Raw genomic sequence first — 18,376 nt, forward strand, 5'->3', positions numbered from 1 at the left:
CAGGCTGCTACTGGCCACAGTGGGAAAGAGCATCACATTCTGGTGAATTGTGCTTCCAGTTACACTTCTGTTATCAGTTATCTTCTTTAAGTATGGCCGTATGCCCTGACTTACACTGTTGTGTGTTAAGTAGTGGGTTTAGCTCCCAGGTGGGGCTGTAGCGTCCCCACAATATTTCCAAGGAGGCTTGCTTTCCCTTTCAGTGTAAAAATTGTTTAACTGGTGACTTTGGTCGGAGTTCTCTGCCCAGGTTGTTAGCCTGCCTACAGCCCATCTCCAGGGTCTCCTCTGGGACCTTGGGCAGGTCAGACTGCAGCCTCAGTTTTCTTATCCACAAGGTGAGGAGGGCTAGCCTGCCGCCGGGGATCCTTGAAACGTTATCTCTGTGGTCCCAGGACCTGACCTGTTTCTGCATCTGCTTAAAACCATCCGACAAAGCAGAGGCGCCCCAAGGTCTTGGTGCAGTTTAACGCTTTAATAGCTTAAAGAAAACTGTTACAGAAGCGCTTAACACCGCACTAAGACTTTTGGGACACCCTCTCTCACGCCTGGCCCCTTTGGGGCAGCCTCAGCGGGCAGCAGTAGGAATGAGGAGTAGCGGGGTCGTATGTGTAAGGCGCTGAGCGCGGCAGCCCTCAACAGATCCCTTTCCTTCCCGCGTTTCCAGTTTTAACCCTGGGTGGTAGGTATTACAAATGCTGCTCTCCCCATTTCACAGTGGAGCAAACTGAGGCTCAAAGGTTATCACACAACAGGTGAGCGTCGGAGGTAGGTTCCAAACAATGGTTGTGAAGCACCTACTGTGCGTAGGATGCCATGTGGAAACCTACGTAAATTCAGGGTCGGTTCAGGATGGTGGAAGCCCTTCAGAACCGGCATGTTGGCGAGCAGTAGTGATAGGTAGCATCTGCAGAGGGCTTTGAGGTGTGCAAAGCACTCCAGCTGTGGGGCTGTCTGGGCCTCCCGGAGGGGCCTCCCTCACCTCACGGGGGCACTTGGGCTCTGCGTCCACTGACAGCCCCAGCCCGGTTTCTGGGCAGCCTGTGTGACCGCAGGTGAGTCACTGCCTCTGAGGCTCAGTTTCCTCATTTGTGAATAGGGGACAAGACCTTCAGTGCCCTCCTAGCCAGGTCGTTGTGAGGTACACGTGAGGTCACAGAATATGACATCAGGGAGGGAGGGGTAGTGGCCGCTCAATCCAGCTCCGAGGCGAAAGGAGGCCCCAGAGGATGGATGGAAAGCAGTTTAGATGTCAGGAGTTAACCTCACCATCGAAGGACCACAGGTGTTAGGGCATTTAGAAAAGTGGGGACGCTGCGAAAAACCTCCAGCACAGAAAAGCTGGCGGTTAAACCGGCTAATCGCAGGAGTTGGAGCTGGGATTAAAGCCTTCGAGATCTAAACCTTCCCCTCCGCCTCCATTTTATAGCTGAAGAAACCCAGGGCAAGGCAGCAGCCTCCTCAAGGTGACCCCGCAAACGCAGGTGCCAGGATTTGAATTCGGGCCCTGACACTATGCCCAACATCACATGGAAGGAGCCCCAGATGGGGAATCTGAGTTCAAGTTCTCCGTCTGCCACCTAACTACCTGGGTGGCTTTGGCTGAGTCTCAACCTTTCCGGGCCCGTTTCCTCATCTTATAAGATGAGAGGGTTGATCTACGTGGCTTCCGGGCTGGCCAGTGGGGGTTCAGAAGAGAGACCATCAGAACGCCCAAGGAGAGGCAGCTCTTGCTTTTATCAGTCACGAAGGAAAGCCATCATGGCGGCCCAAGAGTATCTGACCTGCTTCCTCCTGTCCACCAGTATATCCTATTTGTTTCTTTTCTTTAAAAAAATGTTACAAGCGTTGATTCTCTCTCTTTTCCTCCCCCCTTGACAACTGAATTAAAAAATAAAAATAAATACATTAGCAAAGTCTCACAAAGCAAACTCCCCCATTGGTCATGTCCAAAAAGGAATGTTGTGGTCAGCATCTGAAGGGCATCATCTTTCTGGTGGGGGTGAGGAGTATGCTTTATCTTCAGTACTCTGGGCTCACCCCTTGTAATTCTGAGTGGACAGGGAGGGGATTTAAAGCTCAGTGCATCTGGGCAATGATGGCGGACCTGGGACCACTTACCACTGGGCAAGGCCAAAGGTGGAGGGATAGGCCAGCCGGAGCCAGGTGTCGGGCACAGTGTCGTAATTCAGCGCTGTCTGCTGGGCTTCCATGTCGGGGGACAGCATGAGCTCGCCCTGCGGTGGGGGGACAGAAGGGAGCGGCCTGGTGAGTGGGCTCCTCGATGGCCAGGCCCAGCCCAGAGCCAGTCCCTTCTGCTTACCTTCAGGCCGAGGTCCAGCTGCTGCAGTGACCCCCGGATCTCCCTCAGGAGTAGGTTCATCCGCTCACACTCTTGGAAACACACAAAAACATATGGGCTGCGCAGGGGGGTTTTGTGCGTGATCTCCGCCATGTCAAACTCTTCTGGAAGCTTCTCCAAGATGTCATCCAGAATAGTCTTAACCTTAAGTCAGAAACATCAAGCATTCCTGAGCACACAGATTGGTCTTTCCCGGGATCAGGGCCTTGTGGGGAGGTAGTGGGTACAATCTAGCAGTCAGAGTGCTGGGGCAGGAAATCCTGGGTTCAAATCTTACCTGTGACACTTGCTAGAATGACTTTCTTTGTTGATTGGGAAGAGCCATGAATTATCATAGCGTGGAGCACAAGAGTCTTTGTCCAGAGGTTTGCTAAATTCTAGGTGAACCACACCTTCAGCATTTCTGTGATCTCCTATGTAGTGATATTGTCAGAAAATAGTGGGCCTGACCTGACCTGGTCTTGAGGAAGCCAGCTCTTTCTTGGGGACTTGCCAATAAGCCATTATTAACAGTGCTCTGCTTGCCCATAGCTGCACATTTAAGCTTTTTATTCTCACTAACTCATTGTTTAGTTCTCACGGGCAAATGGTCATTCACCCTAGCAATGGCCCCACTTAAAATCTAATGGTGGGAAGGAAACAATGGTTACTAAGTCAGCATGGCCTCAGGAATTGAGAGAGGCCATGACAGTCTCTCTTCATTTCCCTTTAGATGGTCTCACTCCATGAGAGATTGGGAAGATGCTACAGATCAGAGCTTACCCAGATTGGACAAAGTCTCCTAAACCATTCTGGTGGACAAGATGCAGATGGGGGTAGAGAAGAGCACACTTAGGTGTGCCCAGAACTGGGGAAGCTGGGTGGTGCAGCAGATAGAGCACTGGGCCTGGAGACAGAAAGACCAGAGTTCAAGTCTGACCTCAGATGCTTACCACCTCTGTGACCCTGAGCATGTCACTTCACTCCTGCCTGCATAGAACTGGAAAAGGAAATGGCAAACTTCTCCGTCTTTGCCAAGAAAATCCCTTGGACGGTTGGTTCATGGGCTTACAGAATCAGACAAGATTGAACAAGACCCGGTTGAACAACCAGACCCAAAGAGAAGTCAGTGGTGGTTTGGTGTGGACCTGAATTGGATGTCCAGTGGAGTGCCACAGAGACTGCTGCTTAGCCCTGTGCTGTTTAGTATTTTTCTTAATTTGGATAAGAGCATCGACGACGCCCTCCTCTCCCGTTTGCCAGGGGCACCAAAGGAGAAGATGTAACTCATCACTGGGTGAAAGAATCGGGATCCAAAGTCTCTTGACAGGCTAGAACATGGGGCCAAACCTAACATGCTGAAACCTGAGAGAGTCCAATGTAAACTTTAACATTTGGGCTCAAAAAGTCAATTTTACAAGCAGAATATGGCAGATCTCTACCTAGAAAGCTGCTGTCTGCCACAGATCCAGTGACTTTAACATGCATTGCATGTTTAATGTATTATGGGCAACCCCCAAATCAAACGTCATCATCTTAGGTTGTGTTAAGTCTCAAAGGGGACCCCGGACGAGGGAGGTGAGAGCATTGCTGGCCTCTGCCCTAGTCAGACATCATTTGGAGGATGGGAAGGAGGTTAATGAGATGGAGAACTTTGAGACTGGGGACAGATTGAAGGAATTTAGGATCTCTGGCTGGAGAAAAGGAAGACTTAAGAGGGACAGAAAAGCTGTCTTAAGTGTTTGAAGGCCTGCCAGGTGGGAGAGGGATCTCTGTATTTACTTAACCTAGTTTAATTATTTACCTAACTGTTGTTCAGTTTCACTGGCGTGCAACTCTTTGTGACCCCATTTGGGGTTTTCTTGGCAAAGGTACTGGAATGGTTTGCCATTTCCTTCTCCAGCACATTTTACAGACAAGGAAACTGAGGCAAATGGTTCCATGACTTGCCCAGGGTCACACAACTAAGTGTGTGTCTGAGGTTGAATTTGAACTCAGAAACATACAAGTTTCCCTGACTCTGTGCACTATGACGCCACCTAGCTGTCTGTTTACCTAATACTGTATTTAATACAATGTTACCAAGTCAGCGAAGGGTGGAAGTTTCAATCAGTCCAATTTCAGCTCAATATTAGGAAGAACTTCCTAGCAAAGAGCGCCTGGACACTTGTCGATTGGGCTAGAGGTTGGATTCCTGTTCAGGGATGGGTTGAACTAGACGTCAGAGTGTCACAGGCTTAGAGATTTGAAATTGGAAAGGTCAGAGTCTACTCGCCTCATTTTACAAATGAGGAAATTGAGGCACAGGAAAGGGAAAGGACGTGCACAGACCCTCACAGAGAGTGAATGGCAGAAAGGGATTCAAACCCAGGTCCTCTGTTGTTGTTTTGACCATTGTTTTCTTGTCCAGATTGTTACCAACCATTAGATATTAAGTATGGCTACTACTAGGGAAAGTGACCAGGGCTTTGCCCATGAGAACTTAACATTGAGTTAGCAACAACAATCTGACATACAGTGCTCTTTCCACTAAATGATGATGATTCACATAACATTTTAAGTTTGCAAAGTGCTTTACCAAAACTATCATTAATTAAAATTTAAATCATTAAAAATGATTGATTCTCATAATAATGCTATCGGGTACTGCTATCATCCTTCAGGAGGAAATAGAGACAGAGTGGTTATTTGCCTGGGGACGCAGCTAGCAAACATCTGAGGCAGGATTTGAACTCATGTCTTCCTGATCCAAGGCAGATACTCTATCCACTGTCCCACCCAGCTGTCCCAAGCACTGAGCTTGGCCTGTAGCTAGTTGCTCAGACAATAAATAGCCCACCCTTTGGGCTATTACAATTTTATATAAGTAACTGTAAGAGAGAAAGGGGAGTCATTGGGTGGGGGAAAAGTTAATCGCCTATTGCAATTTTGAAATTCACCACGTCCTCTTCAAAAGCAGGAAAAATTAAGTTGGACATTTCTATCTCCCAAGTAACAGGCTGAAAGCAGCAGGTTAAGCCCGGCCGAGAGGGGTAAATAAATTCATGCTGCACCTTTTCCTCTGTGGACTGGACCAGCTCCTCACTGATCAGAAGATTCCTGGGCTGCATCTCCAGCAGGACTCGGAAGAGGGCATTTGAAGTCACGGTCAGGAATCCAATTTCGGCGTTGGGATGGAGGCCGTACAACACCGGGCTTTCCGGGGGAAGAGCTTCTTCTACGTACTGGTGGTAGCCCGTGTAGTCCAGGGTGAGCGGCGCTGGGAAGCCCGGGGCCAGCAGGAGCTCACCTTCAAACTGTCGCCACAGGGAGAAAGGGGGTTATTCCGCGTCTCAGGCGGTCTTTGTCCTTCCTCCTTCACTACTGTCCTGCTCTGATTCCTGACTGTGGGCTGGGTGTGACCCTAAGCTCCCACTCATTCCCCACATCCAGTCTGGGTAGCCAGTGGATAGCTGCACCTGGAGTTGGAAGGACCGGAGTCTGAATACGAGCCATGTGACCCTGGGCAAGTCACTTAACCTGTTTACCTCAGTTTCCTCATCTGTAAAATGGGGATAATAATAGCCCCTACCTCCCAGGGTTGTGAGGACAAAAATGAGATAATATTGTAGAACGCTTTGCAAACCTTAAAGCATTACAGAAACGCCAGTGGTTATTGTTAGTAATTATTGTTACCAATAAGAATAACAATCAGTTGCTAAGTCTGGTTGGTTCTACCTCTCGCATCTGTCCCCATCTCTCTCCCTTCTTCAGTCTATCTTTCACCAGGCAGCCAAAGTGTTTTTCTAAAGTATAGGTCTGACCATGTCACTCTCCTGCTCGTGAAACTTCTATGGCTCCCTCTTGCCTCTAGGATGAGATAAAAACCCCTCTGTGAATAGTAATTATCACAGGAACATAGCAACAAGATCATAGGAACAGAACTGGAAGGCACCTAAAAGATTTAAAATTTTGATTAAAAATTTTAAAGTTAAAAATTAAAATTTGAGTCCAATTCAATTATATAACAATAAAATATTAATAACTCACATTTATGTGGTGCTTTTAAGTTTGCAAAATGCTTTACATACGTTACTTCATTTGATTCAAGAGTAATTGAGAACTGGACGATAATGAAAATGGTAGCTAGCATTTTTCTAGTATTTTAAGGTTTGCAAAATGCCTGACAAGTATTACCTCCTTTTATCCTCCCTACAACCCTGGGAAGTCGGTGCTATTCTTATCCCCATTGTGGGGAAGCGACTTACCCAGGTCACACAACCAGTAAGTGAGGCCAGTTCCGCACTCAGCTCTTCCTGACTCCAGGCCCAGTGCTCTGACCACAGTCGGTGCAGCTGCCTCTGAGAGCTCAGTCCCTAGGCAAAATGGCGTCTGCCTGTTGTCAGTGCACGGGCTTGACAAGCCTGCTTCCAGAAATGTGTGAAAGATGGAACCTTCCCCTCCCTGCTTCTGGCTCCTCTCGGATTGTCTCCTGTTGGCTTACTGCATGGGAATGAAACTTTTTATTTTAGTTTTTGATGAGGCAACTGGGGTTAAGTGACTTGCCCAGGGTCACACAGTAGTGAGTGTTATGTGTCTGAGGCCAGATTTGAACTCGGGTCCTTCTGACTCCAGGGCTGGTGCTCTATCTACTGTGTCACCTAGCTGCCCCAGGGAATGAAACTTTTTAAGAAATGGACTCATGAGCTGGAACATAGAAAAGGCTTGAATGGATGGGCAAGCTATCTTCTCTGGGGTTGTTCAGGTAAGAAGTGCCATGGGCCTCTGGGTAGGGAAGCAGGGTGGTCATGAAGGCATCACTCCATCATTTCCTGCCTTGTGGCTTTGCTTTCCTGATCCATGACGAATGCGTATCAGAGACGAAAGGGCCAGGGTACGGCCTTATGAGCTTCGACAGATCAGAGCCGACAAAGGTCCCCTCAGCAGCTGGCATTGGTAGGAGCAGTAGCTGAGTCTAATGGGCAAGCCGCCCTGAGTGACCGCTTGACCGCTCAGCCTGATAGTGAACTGACCCTGCAACGGAGACCTTCTGTCCTACAAGCTAGGGAATGACTCATCCATTGGCTGTCCCACACTCAGCAGTGACCTTGAAGGCAGAAAAGGATTCCCCATAGAAGGAAGTACCCCTCCCCACGTATTTTTGGGGAGTTGCAGCAATCACGTAAGCTTGATTCTCCTCTCTCGGCCATGTGGGTGTGCAGAGGGGAGACTGTCCCTGGTTCAGGGGGATGTTGTACTTGGACCTTGCTATACCTTTTTAGAAAATGCCCTTTGGAAAAGCTAATTGATGTTAACGGGTTAAATGATACTGGGGGAACACACTAGATGGGGGCTCATCAGCCAGAGTACTACATAGTCATTTGTAGATCCTCTGGCTCACTCCTAGAACCATGAGAGGGGAAGGAGTAGCTGTCCTCTGGACCCTCAACCTCTGAGTCCATTGTGAGCTGGGAGAGAGCGAGTCCCAGAAAGTCTTCACACAGAAAGTCAGGTTTAAGATATGTTAAGATTTAAATCCCGCGAAATATTTGGAGTGGAAACAGTTGAAATCTTAAGAAGACAAACAAAAAATAAGTTTAAAATTCACACTCGATTCTGCTAAGTTCTGTAATGTGCTAGGAAATAAGTAACAAAATTGAAGATTTAATTCTCAGTTTCAGAGAGCTCCACCAGGTAATTTCCAAATTAAACACACAAAGACTTGTATCTATGTGATTTTATTGCAGCTTCAGTAGAAAGATTATTAAGCATGATGATATTAATTTCAAGAAGTTATCAAATGGGAATCCTTAACTCAAAAGGTTGGATAATTATCAAAGGCCCCTAAAATGCCATTAATTCAGACTCCACCCATTAGAATTTGTAATCATTTGAAGAAGTTTCAAAGGTTTGCCTTTCCTAGGAAAATCAATTCCTCTTATATTGTAATATTAAATTGTGCTAAAAAGATCACAGTCTATAAAGCTTGAAATATTAAACAGACCTTTCTAAGCACTTTGGAAGCATCTCCTTACATGAAAAATTAGTAAAACTAATTACAAATTTATCCTATTAATGAAAACAAGTTTCTCAGGACTTAGTGTATCTACTATCCACTGAGCACTGCGCTGGACGCTGGACACAGACCATGAAACCCCAACATGTCCTGCCTCCATTTTACAGATGAGGAGACTGGGCAGTCACCTGGCCATGATTACACATAGGGATTAGGGGATACTTATCTATAAGGCAGCATGGTGGAGTGGATAGAGCTTGGGCTTAGGAAGTTGATAATATCAACAGTGTGACCCTGGGCAACCTCTATGAGTCTCAGTGTCCTCATCTGTAAAATGGGGTTAGTGCCCATAGAAACTTGAGGCCCAAATGATATAACTTATGTGCAAATGTTGAAGCTCTCTAGAATTGCCAATTATTATTCTGTCTTTTGTGTCAGGCTTTCCAGAGGATGTAAAGAAACATAATCATGGTTCCTGCCCTCAGAGAGTTTGCCATCCATTTGAGGAGACAAAATCTAAGTAAGTATCACAGACTAGGAGAAAACAGAGTGAGAAGGACCTCAGTGGCCACCACTAGAACACGCCCAAGGAGGAGGAAGCCAGCACCCCTTCCTGTAGTTAGCAAGCAGACAGGGAGTGAGCTTAAAACCCGTGTTGGGGGGAAGGGTGTGAAGAAAGGCACAGACGCAGATGCAGTAATTCCTCTACAAGGAACAATGAATGTCTTTGAGCCTCGGATCTGTGCAGGGATTGAGGATGAGCTGAGGACCCCAGGGGCCACAGGTGGAAAGGGTCCATGGCAAATTACGGTGCTTACCTCTGAATCCCTCTGGGCCTTGACCTAAAATTAATCCAAGTTCTTATCCATCCAAACCTAGGGTTGTTTTTTGTTTGTTTTGGCCATACTGTTGGAGCCTTTCCTGAGTACTTAGCATGTTAAAAATGTGATTAGTTATTTGTGAACTTAGCCTTCAAGCTCGTGTGGATCAGAGGATTACAGCCTAGGAAGGCGCTTAGGGCTCAACTCTTCCGATGCAATCAATATTCAGATAAAGCCAGCCAAGTTAATGTTGGGCAAGATTCAAGATCAAATAAGATAATGGGGGGCATGGGGGGATTTTAAGCACCCACACCAGTTCAGAGCTAGACAGCAGCTCAGAGCCCAATTGAATGTAATCCAGTTCAATCAATCAACCAGCTATTTTTAGCTGCCTAGGGCGCTGGTCAGCTGGGAGTTCGTTCTCTCCATCTTGTTCTCTCTCTCGTTCCCTCAAGCAATACAGATCAGCACCGGGTAGGCCAATCTTCGCTTCCTCAGGGCACCGCTCAGTTAAATGACCTGTCCAGGGTCACACAGAATCCAGGTCTTTCTGACTCCGAGGCCAGCTTTCTCTCTCCTCCACCAGCTGCCCTTAGATGGTGAGCTCCCTGAGGTGAGGGATTGACCTTGCCTCTCCTTGGTTCCCAATGCTTAGCAAAATGTAGTAGCCACTTAAGAAATGCTTATGAATTAGGTGGCTCTCTTGAACTGGCGATACAATGAACAAACAGTAACTTATTAGGTGTTTCCTCTGCGTTAGGCACTGTACTAAGCTCTGGGGCTACAAATATGTTAAGCAAGTGAGAGGGCCTGCCTTCATAGCGCTTACACTCTAATTTGGAAGGCAGCACATCGAAGAACATGGGGTATATGGATGTTGGCTGCTTTTGAAATGCTGGAAAGTGACATGGAAGCCAGATCAAGACAGAACTCACCAAGCAGAACTTTGGATCTCTGGGGCAAAGTCCGGCTTCCAGGGAGGAGTTAAGGAGGATGTCCAGAGTGCAGCTGGCCTGGTTTGGGAACGGTAGCCTGAGGCCCGGTGAGGAATCTGGGGGTCAAAGCCTGCTCACTGTCCTGACAGAGAAGCATCATCCAAAGTGACCCCTGCTGGGTGTGAGATGCTGGCCCATGGGGACTCATGGGGTTCTCCACCCCACTGAAATCACACTTAATATGCCAGGCACTGTGCCAGACACTGAGGGGAAAAAAAATCCAAAGGAATCATCCTGTCCTAATTACAGCTCTGCATGTATGTAAAAATGTTCCACAAACCTCAGAACCCTAGGGCAATATCTGTGGCAGTGATCACTGACAAGTGATGAGGTGCTCTGACAACATCTTTCTTGCAAGTCAGTCCAGGCCTGGGGATCTGGCGAAGGCATGGCCTTTTGAGTGTCATGAGGATGTGGCCAGTGAGCACGGAGCCCTCCTGGGATCTGTCTGGGAGGCTGGGTTCCTGCATTTCTAAAGGGCATCCCCACACCAGTGATGCCCCTCCGACTCCATCCCCCCACAGCGCTGGCAATCACTGGGATACCAGTGAAGAGGCGGACAAAGGTTAATGGACCGTCTCGTTTAGCAGCAGTAATTCTCTACGTATCCACAGGCCAGAGAGGAGGACAAAACAGCCGCATGAGCTTCTCCCGAGGCCCCCCTGACCTCCACCATCATTTGGAGAAATCAGCCTTGCTGGAGGTCAGACACACAGCCCTGTTTAGCCTTCTCGTCTCCATGGCAACCTGCTCCCAGGCCCCTTCCGAGGAGTGATTTCCAATCGAGCTATATTGAAAGTGGCTTTCTGACATGTACAATCCTGCTCATTAGGACTGAGGAAAGACTAAAAGATTGGGAGCTGGGGGCCGGCCCGTGACAGCAGTCAGAGGGGAGACAATAGCTTTTCTCTACAGCCCCCACTAAGTGGTATTTAGCGCCATCAGTTTTACTGAAGGAAAAAAAAATATACATATGTGTGTTATATATAGTCTAAAATGCATGGAAAATGGCTTCATTATCTCATTCCAAGATGGTGGACTCTGGGTATGTGTCTGTGAAACACACACACAGAGTCTCCTGTTTTGAAATGAGATAAGGAATCCATTTTCATGTATTTTAAATTTTCAAATAGCTGTTGAGTATTGTGAATATTGTATTATTTATGGTTATGTTCCTTCAGTAGAACAGAAGCTGCTTGGGGGCAGGTGCTGTCTTTTATTCTAAGCACTACCACAGCGCTGAGCACATAGTAGGTGCTTAAAAATATCCATGGGATTGCACTGGAGTTCTTGAATGTGACTCACCGGGAGTTTAAGTTATAATTGCTAAATGCATTTCTAATAGAACATTTTCAGTAAAATTAGGAAAGCCCAGTCTGGCTGAAACAACAGAAATTGTGCGGCTACTTTTCACGCAATTAAAACCTTGAGAATTCTGAGCATTCATTCAGCGCTTACTAAGCTCCTAATTTGTAGACAGCATTTTGAGGTGCCTGGTGGAGGCAGAGGGCCGCAGGACAAAGTATGGCCACTCCCTTTGAAGAGCTTTCTATGGAGGAGGGATTCGATTTGTCCTGGGGGTGACCCTGAAGGCTCAACAGAGAAATGTGTGGAAGCAGAAAAATGGAGATTTAGTTTTGAAGTCAAGAAAAACTTGGTGATAATGAAAGCTGTCCCCAGGGGATGGGCTGCCTTGGGAAGTAACATGTTCTTCCTCCTTGCCACCTGCCAGGTAAACTATAGCAGGCATTCCTTCATATATGGGTTGGACCAGATGCTTTAGGGAACCTGTTTCCACTTCATCCACAATTATTCTCTTAGAATTTGTTTCATGGGAGGATGAAACAGAAACACAGATAATCACAACACACATTATTACATAACAGGCTGATTAGATGAAACGAAAGATATCTATTGGGAGGGAGGGTTGTTAAATGCCTGGGAGAATCATGGTGGTCCCCTGGCTCGTGAACTGGGATGTATAGGGTACAAGCAGCTGGACAGCATTGAAAGGCGGGGGCTGTGAAGATTAGCTTGGGAGGCAAAGAGTGCAGACATAACTTTGGGTCCCCCGGAAGGGACACCTTCTTAGACCTAGAAATGGCTGTGAATGATCCGACCCTGGAGTTTTAGGAGAGTCAGAGAGAGACAGACGGACAGAGAGGAGGGAATATCTGTTCCTTTCAGCTCCCTACCTAGAGGAAAACAAACACTCCTGACGTGGTTTCCGGGCCCTTTGGCTAGGGAAGAAACCATTGTACAAATAAATATCCCACCAGTTCCAATTCAAGCTAATGCAAATGTTACATGTTTGTCACATACAATGCAATGTGTCCTAGCAGATAGAGAGCCAACCTCACAGTCAGGGAGATGAGTTCAAATCCAACCTCAGATACTTACTAGCTATGTAAATCACTTATCCTCTGCCTCCCTTAGTTTCCTTATCTGTAAAATGGGAATAATAACACCACCTACCTCCCACGGTTGTTGGAGGATCAAATGAGATGATAACAGTAAAGCACTTAGCACAGTGCCTGGCATATAGTAGGTGCTTAGTAAACACTGGGTCCTCTCCTCCCTCCCTGGCCCCTCTCCCCAAGCAGATCCGGTGTCCACATAAAGTCCAGCACCAATATGGTGATCTCCCAGGCAGCCTAGGGAATGATGGACCATCCCAGGTCAAAACTTCTGCGCTATTGAGCAACGGGCTTTGCCAGTGAGTGATTGCTACCCCAACAGCCCGGGTGGCATGGGGAGACCCTGTCTCAGAAAAGAATCCAATCCTGTCTTGGACATACACTTGCTGTGCAAATTGCTTGGTGCCCGTAAACAACGGGGACCATGAATTTTGAAGTAGGTGTTTCTCTGGACACGAGGAGGGTGTTCTCCACACCAAGGAAATCACAGTTCTAAAACCAATGGGCCAGGACTGGGGAGAAACACAAGAGAATAAAAGAAAAGACAAAATCAAAACCTAGGGAAGACAGCCTGTCCTCGAGGGCCTTACCTTCTATCGAGGAACAGAGATACGACCCGTCAGCCCAGGCATCTCTGTGATAAATCAAGAAGTGAGAAACCCCTGGGAACTTGTGGGCAGAATCAAGCAAAGAAAGCCCGCCTCCATTCAGGCGCAGGCTTTGCACAAACTGGATTCTAGCTCAACGCCAGTCACCCGGTGAAATCTGAAGGCGGCCTTACCATGGAGGGGTTCATGAATTCTTCTAAGTAGCCCCGGCACAGCTTGCGATCCCAGTCATCTGTGATGTGGCCCCCATACATGATCTCCCCAAAGAGATAACGTAGGTCTTCCCACGGGACCTGGGGCAAGCACAGAAAGGCAGGTGAGCCCCCAGCAAGGCCACTGGCAGAGGCAAATGCACCCCGGCCCAGAAAGGACGCGGTACACCTGGAGGTCCGAAAGCATTCCAAGTTTGCGCTGGAATCCCACGATAGGAAGTGTGGTGTGTCCTGAGAGAGCCAGGGTTGGGAGACCTCGCCCCGCACACACACTGGTGCTGCGTGAAAATGACTTCAAAGTGCCCATTACTTAAAAGTAGAAGAAGCGTGTGTATGCAGTACACATGTACTTGAAGCATGTGGGCACGGCATCTTCATATGTTTACTCCCTCGAGAGGCAGTGTGGGGCAGTGGTTTGCCTCAGTCAGAGCAACTGGAGTTCAAATCCATACCTGGTTCTTCTCAGTTGTGTGACTGTAGGTAAGTCACCTGAACCTTCTGAATCTTTATTACAGGTATTAACTATTACAGCTCTGTAGCAAGATGTTTCTGATGGAGGGAATCTCCCCTCTCGGAATGGGGAGTTACTGTGGCTCTGTAGAAAGGGCACTGGCTCTGGTGTCAGTCAGGGGACCTGGATTCCAATCTCACCTCTGATACTTAATTCCCATTTCCCCACGGGATCATTACACCCCTTTCCTCAGCCTCAGTTTCTTCATCTGTAAAATGAGCTCTCCTCTAAGTGCTGTCCAACTTTAGACTGATGATCCTCGGAGCTTACAAAATCCCCAAAGTTTTTACTACCTCCCTCCCTCCAAAAAGGATTTGTGTGGCAGGATTGGAATTAAGAGCGCGCCTTCTGTAAAGGCTTTTCTCTGACCAAGAAGCCGGGGCAGGCCCAGGCCTGATTCAGACCAGAGAGGCTGCATCTGAGTGGAATCATCCGCACTTCTCACTGGCACTCTACGAGGGAAGAGGCAGGGGAGGGGTCCCGAGCCCAGCTGGCTTTGGATAGATTCCACAGTCGGCTGTCTGAGAAGAGGAATCAGTGTTGATCCCCTCACTGCAGACTTCACTGTGTGATGCCTTCCCGGGGGCTGCCATTAATCACTGGACTATGTTTTATTCAAGCAATCACAGCATCTCCTCTGTATTTGGCTTAGCAGGATTGGAAGGCATTCTCCTCCACCCTTTGGCTTCCCCCGGGTTTGCAAAACATGCCAGTTTGCAGTGAAGCTTTACCAGACAGAAGCCTTTCTACCCTTGGGGCCAATGGGGGCCTCCCAGCTGTGCCAGTAACATTTAATTATAGCCTTCGTTTGGTATATGATGTGATGGAACTGAACGGGCAGGAGCTTTACGACTCCTGGGTTCTGGCATGTGCTCTTCAAGCTGCCATGGACCTGAATCCACCGACCTCAAAGGCAGCTTTCCCTTAAGCTGGCTTGCTCCGATTTCAGTAGATTTTCAGTTGTGTCCGACTCTCCGTAACCCCATTTGGGGTTGTCTTGGCAGAGATATTTGAACGTTTTGCCATTTTCTTCTCTAGCTCATTTTCCAGATGAGGAAACTGAGGCAAGCAGGGTCAAGTGACTTGCTCAGGCTCACACAGCTAGTAAGTGTCTGAGGCTGGGTCTTCCTGACTCTAGTCTCAATGCACTATGGCACCACCTGCTGGCTGCCCCAGCTTGCTCTAGAGGAGCAAGTTCTCATGTGGACGGTCAGAGGGATAGTCCTCATGTGCTAGAGCTCCCCAAGGGAATCACTTCTCTTTAACCTGAATGGCAAATAAAGTCCTCCAGTGACATCTGCCATGATGTTGTGCATCTGATTGGAAACCTGGCTCTGTCCCTCACTACGTGTGTGACTGGGCAAGTCACTGGCCATCTGGGGGCCTCACTGGCCTCACATGATTACCCCTGTCACTAAAACCAACACATCGTTTTTCATCCTGACAAATTGTCATCTAATTGATCATCATCAGGTTGACTTTTTGGACCCAGGTCTAAGACTTTACATTTATTCTTAGTGAATTTTATCTCATTCAAGGAAGGTCAATGTTTTAGCCTTTCGAGGTCCTTTGGAACCTGTTGGTCCCTCCTAGCTTCCTGCGACCTGCGAATCTGCTGAACTTCCCTCCCCTTCCCAGGTCTCCATTTTCTCATTGGCAAAAGGAGAGAAGACTTGATGAGCTCCAAGGTCCCTCCTGGCCCTTCCGCTGTGATCCTATGCTCTACTGTCTAATGAATGACCTCTTCAATGCTAGTAATTAGCAGGAGGTCTGCTCTTTGTAGGACTCAGGTTTTCTGCTGGCATTTTCCACAGAGCAAAGCCAACAAAAGGGAACTCTGTGCACATCCAGAAAGCTGGCACCCAAAGTGACAGAGGACTTTAGAGGACATCTAGTATTTACCTAAAATATATGTTTTATGTTTACTTCTCTATGTACATCATTCATTCAGTCAATCAATAACCATTTACCAAACACCAGCTGTATACATGAGATAAAATTGGTTAAGTACTTTTAAGCCTTAAGACACTATATAAATGCTAGTTTTTTTGTTGTTATTATTCATAATAGTCAGGCACTTTGCTAAATGCTGGGGATACAAAGCAAAAAACAAAACAAAACAAAAAACATAACAACTAAAACCAAAACCAGTTATTTTTCTCAAGGAGGGTACACTCTACTGGGGGAAAACATGTAAACAACTAGGTATATACAAGATAGGTGACACAGTGAATTTTATTGGGCCTAGAGTCGGGAAGAGCTGAGTTCAAATTCAGCCTCTGACACTTCCTAGGTGGGATCTTGGGCCAGCCTCAGTTTTCTCAACTGTAAAATGGAAAGAATCATAGCACCCACCTCCCAGGGTGGCTATGAGGTTCAAATAAGATAATACCAGAAAAGCGCTTAGCACAGGGTCCAGCACATAGTAGGCTCTTAATTTTTGGTTCCCTTCTCCTACAGAGGAGGTAATTTCAGAGGGAAAAAAAAATGGAACAGTTCCTGCCCTGAGGAGGCCTGACTTCTACTGGCTTCCTTGAAGACTCAGGTCAACGGTGACCTTCTACATGAGGCCTTTGCTGATGTGCCCGGCCAGGAAGGTACTTTCTCCCAACACTGCCTGGCTGCCCTGGTGTCTGTGAGGTCTCAGCTAAAGTCCCACCTTTTACAAGAAGACTCATCTGTCAACATACCCTGGGTACAGCTTGTTTGCACAGAGCCTTTAAATGTGTCTTGCCCATTAGAATGTAAGCTCCTCAAGGGCAGGAACTGTTTTTTACCTTCCTTTGCATTCCTAGTGCTTAGCGCACTGCCTGGCACATGGTAGGTGCTTAATTAATGCTTGATGACTGACACACTAGGAGGTCACTGGCTGCCGGTGGGTACTGGAGAAGGCCTCTTCTAGGAGGTGAGATGCGGGCTGAGTCTTCAGGAAAGCCAGAGAAATCAGGTGATCTGGGGAGAGGGTTTCCTGATCTGGCTGGGTAGGAAAGGCTTCATCTAGAAGGTGGAACATGAGCTGACTCTTGAAGGAAACCTGCCAATTTATGCACTTTCCTTTCGGAGGGGATATGCGCAGCACACCACACATAGTGCGTGCTGAATAAATGCATTTCACATGGGAGCTAGTCCACCACTCCCATTTTACAGATGAGAAAACAGAGGCAAGACCTCCCTACACTGGAATTTGAATGTACGTCAAGCACCTCCAAATCCAGGGCTCTTGCTGCTTTCATCCAGTTGGTGGGTTTAGAGGAAGCGTTTCCTGGTATGTGATCTTGGTGAACAATTCCCACCCACAGCCCTGACCCAGAAAGCATGACGCCATGTTGAACTGAAATCCTTCCTTTACCTTTAACTCCAGCTCAAGGGGAACATTCCTGAGAAAGTCATAGCAAGGTGGCCTCGTTAATACACAATAATGACATGCGCAGGAAATGCACCATTATTTATGCATGTGACGTGCTGTAAATTGCTTCCATCATCGGAACTAATTGGAGTGATTATTAATGCGGGGTTACAGACTGTCAGGATCGCTGTCCGTAATTACATTTGTGCAAATGCTTCATTACCTGCCTAATGAATTTGGCCCATACGCACATGTAAACCACTGTTTTTGTTAACATAATGAAGGACATTTTTTTCTCTTTTTTGCTTAGCTGCTTATGTGGAACTGGTCTGACCTAGATTCTGAAGTTCAGGGCTCCAGAACTGGAGAACCTTTGATCGGGTTGGTTTCCCCACCCCCAGGGGCTGATACGTACTTCAATGGCTGCAAAGAAAAGTAACTGCCTGTTGGGTGGACGTCCAATGACTGCCAGGAAGCCCTCCTGGCTCTCACCTTCCCCGCCTCTTCCCCAGAAGGGTTATTGACTAGTCCCTCCTACCGTGGCATTAGCCTCCAAGTAGTTGTAGAGGATGTTGGCACAGATGTTGAGATCTCCCGGGTTGAAAGGGTAGCTCCTATTCCAGCCCTGGGGTCCAAACTTCAGTCTCCCAGCCACACAGGCGTGGAAATAGCAGAGGGAGAAGAGGATGCTTTTAAATTCCTGGTCCTTGGAGCATGATTCGAGGGTGTCCTAGCAGAAGGGAAAAGGAAAAGCTGGATTTGGGTTCCGAGAATTTCTCAACCTTGCAGGTAGGATTTGTTTCTGGGCTGGGGTGAAGCCAAGATAAAATTCCACTTCAGATACTTACTAGCCAGGTGACCCTGGGCAAGTCACTGAGGCTCCCTCAGCCTGTTTCCTCATCTGCAAATTGGGGATCATAAAAACTTCTCCCTCCCAGGGATGTTGTCAGGACACACACACACACATATACACATACAACATACATGCACACACACATATATGTATATATGTACATGGTTTGGCACATTTTAAAACTCTTTAAATGCCATATCTACTCATAGAAAAAGGTGAGGAGCTCACCAAGTAAGCCTTTTTAAAGGATGTCTGCCTTGAAACATAAAACAGTGGA

The 18,376-nt window shown here is 47.4% G+C and overlaps 1 protein-coding gene across 2 annotated transcripts in view; it reads right to left on the reverse strand.

Annotated features, from left to right (window-relative positions):
- Window positions 1-18,376, reverse strand: part of DNAH11 (dynein axonemal heavy chain 11) — a 315,578-nt gene that overhangs the window by 2,552 nt on the left and 294,650 nt on the right. For both annotated transcript variants that reach the window (XM_027872105.1, XM_027872104.1), the window contains exons 75-79: window positions 17,785-17,976; window positions 13,351-13,470; window positions 5,395-5,637; window positions 2,324-2,506; window positions 2,122-2,237 (exon numbers count right to left, since the gene is read on the reverse strand). In XM_027872105.1, the coding sequence (XP_027727906.1) occupies window positions 2,122-2,237; window positions 2,324-2,506; window positions 5,395-5,637; window positions 13,351-13,470; window positions 17,785-17,976 (854 nt within the window). The remainder of the gene's footprint in view (window positions 1-2,121; window positions 2,238-2,323; window positions 2,507-5,394; window positions 5,638-13,350; window positions 13,471-17,784; window positions 17,977-18,376) is intronic.

This window comes from Vombatus ursinus, unplaced genomic scaffold (assembly GCF_900497805.2).
Source record: "Vombatus ursinus unplaced genomic scaffold, bare-nosed wombat genome assembly UNPS02014799.1, whole genome shotgun sequence".
NCBI classification, from domain to species: domain Eukaryota; kingdom Metazoa; phylum Chordata; class Mammalia; order Diprotodontia; family Vombatidae; genus Vombatus; species Vombatus ursinus.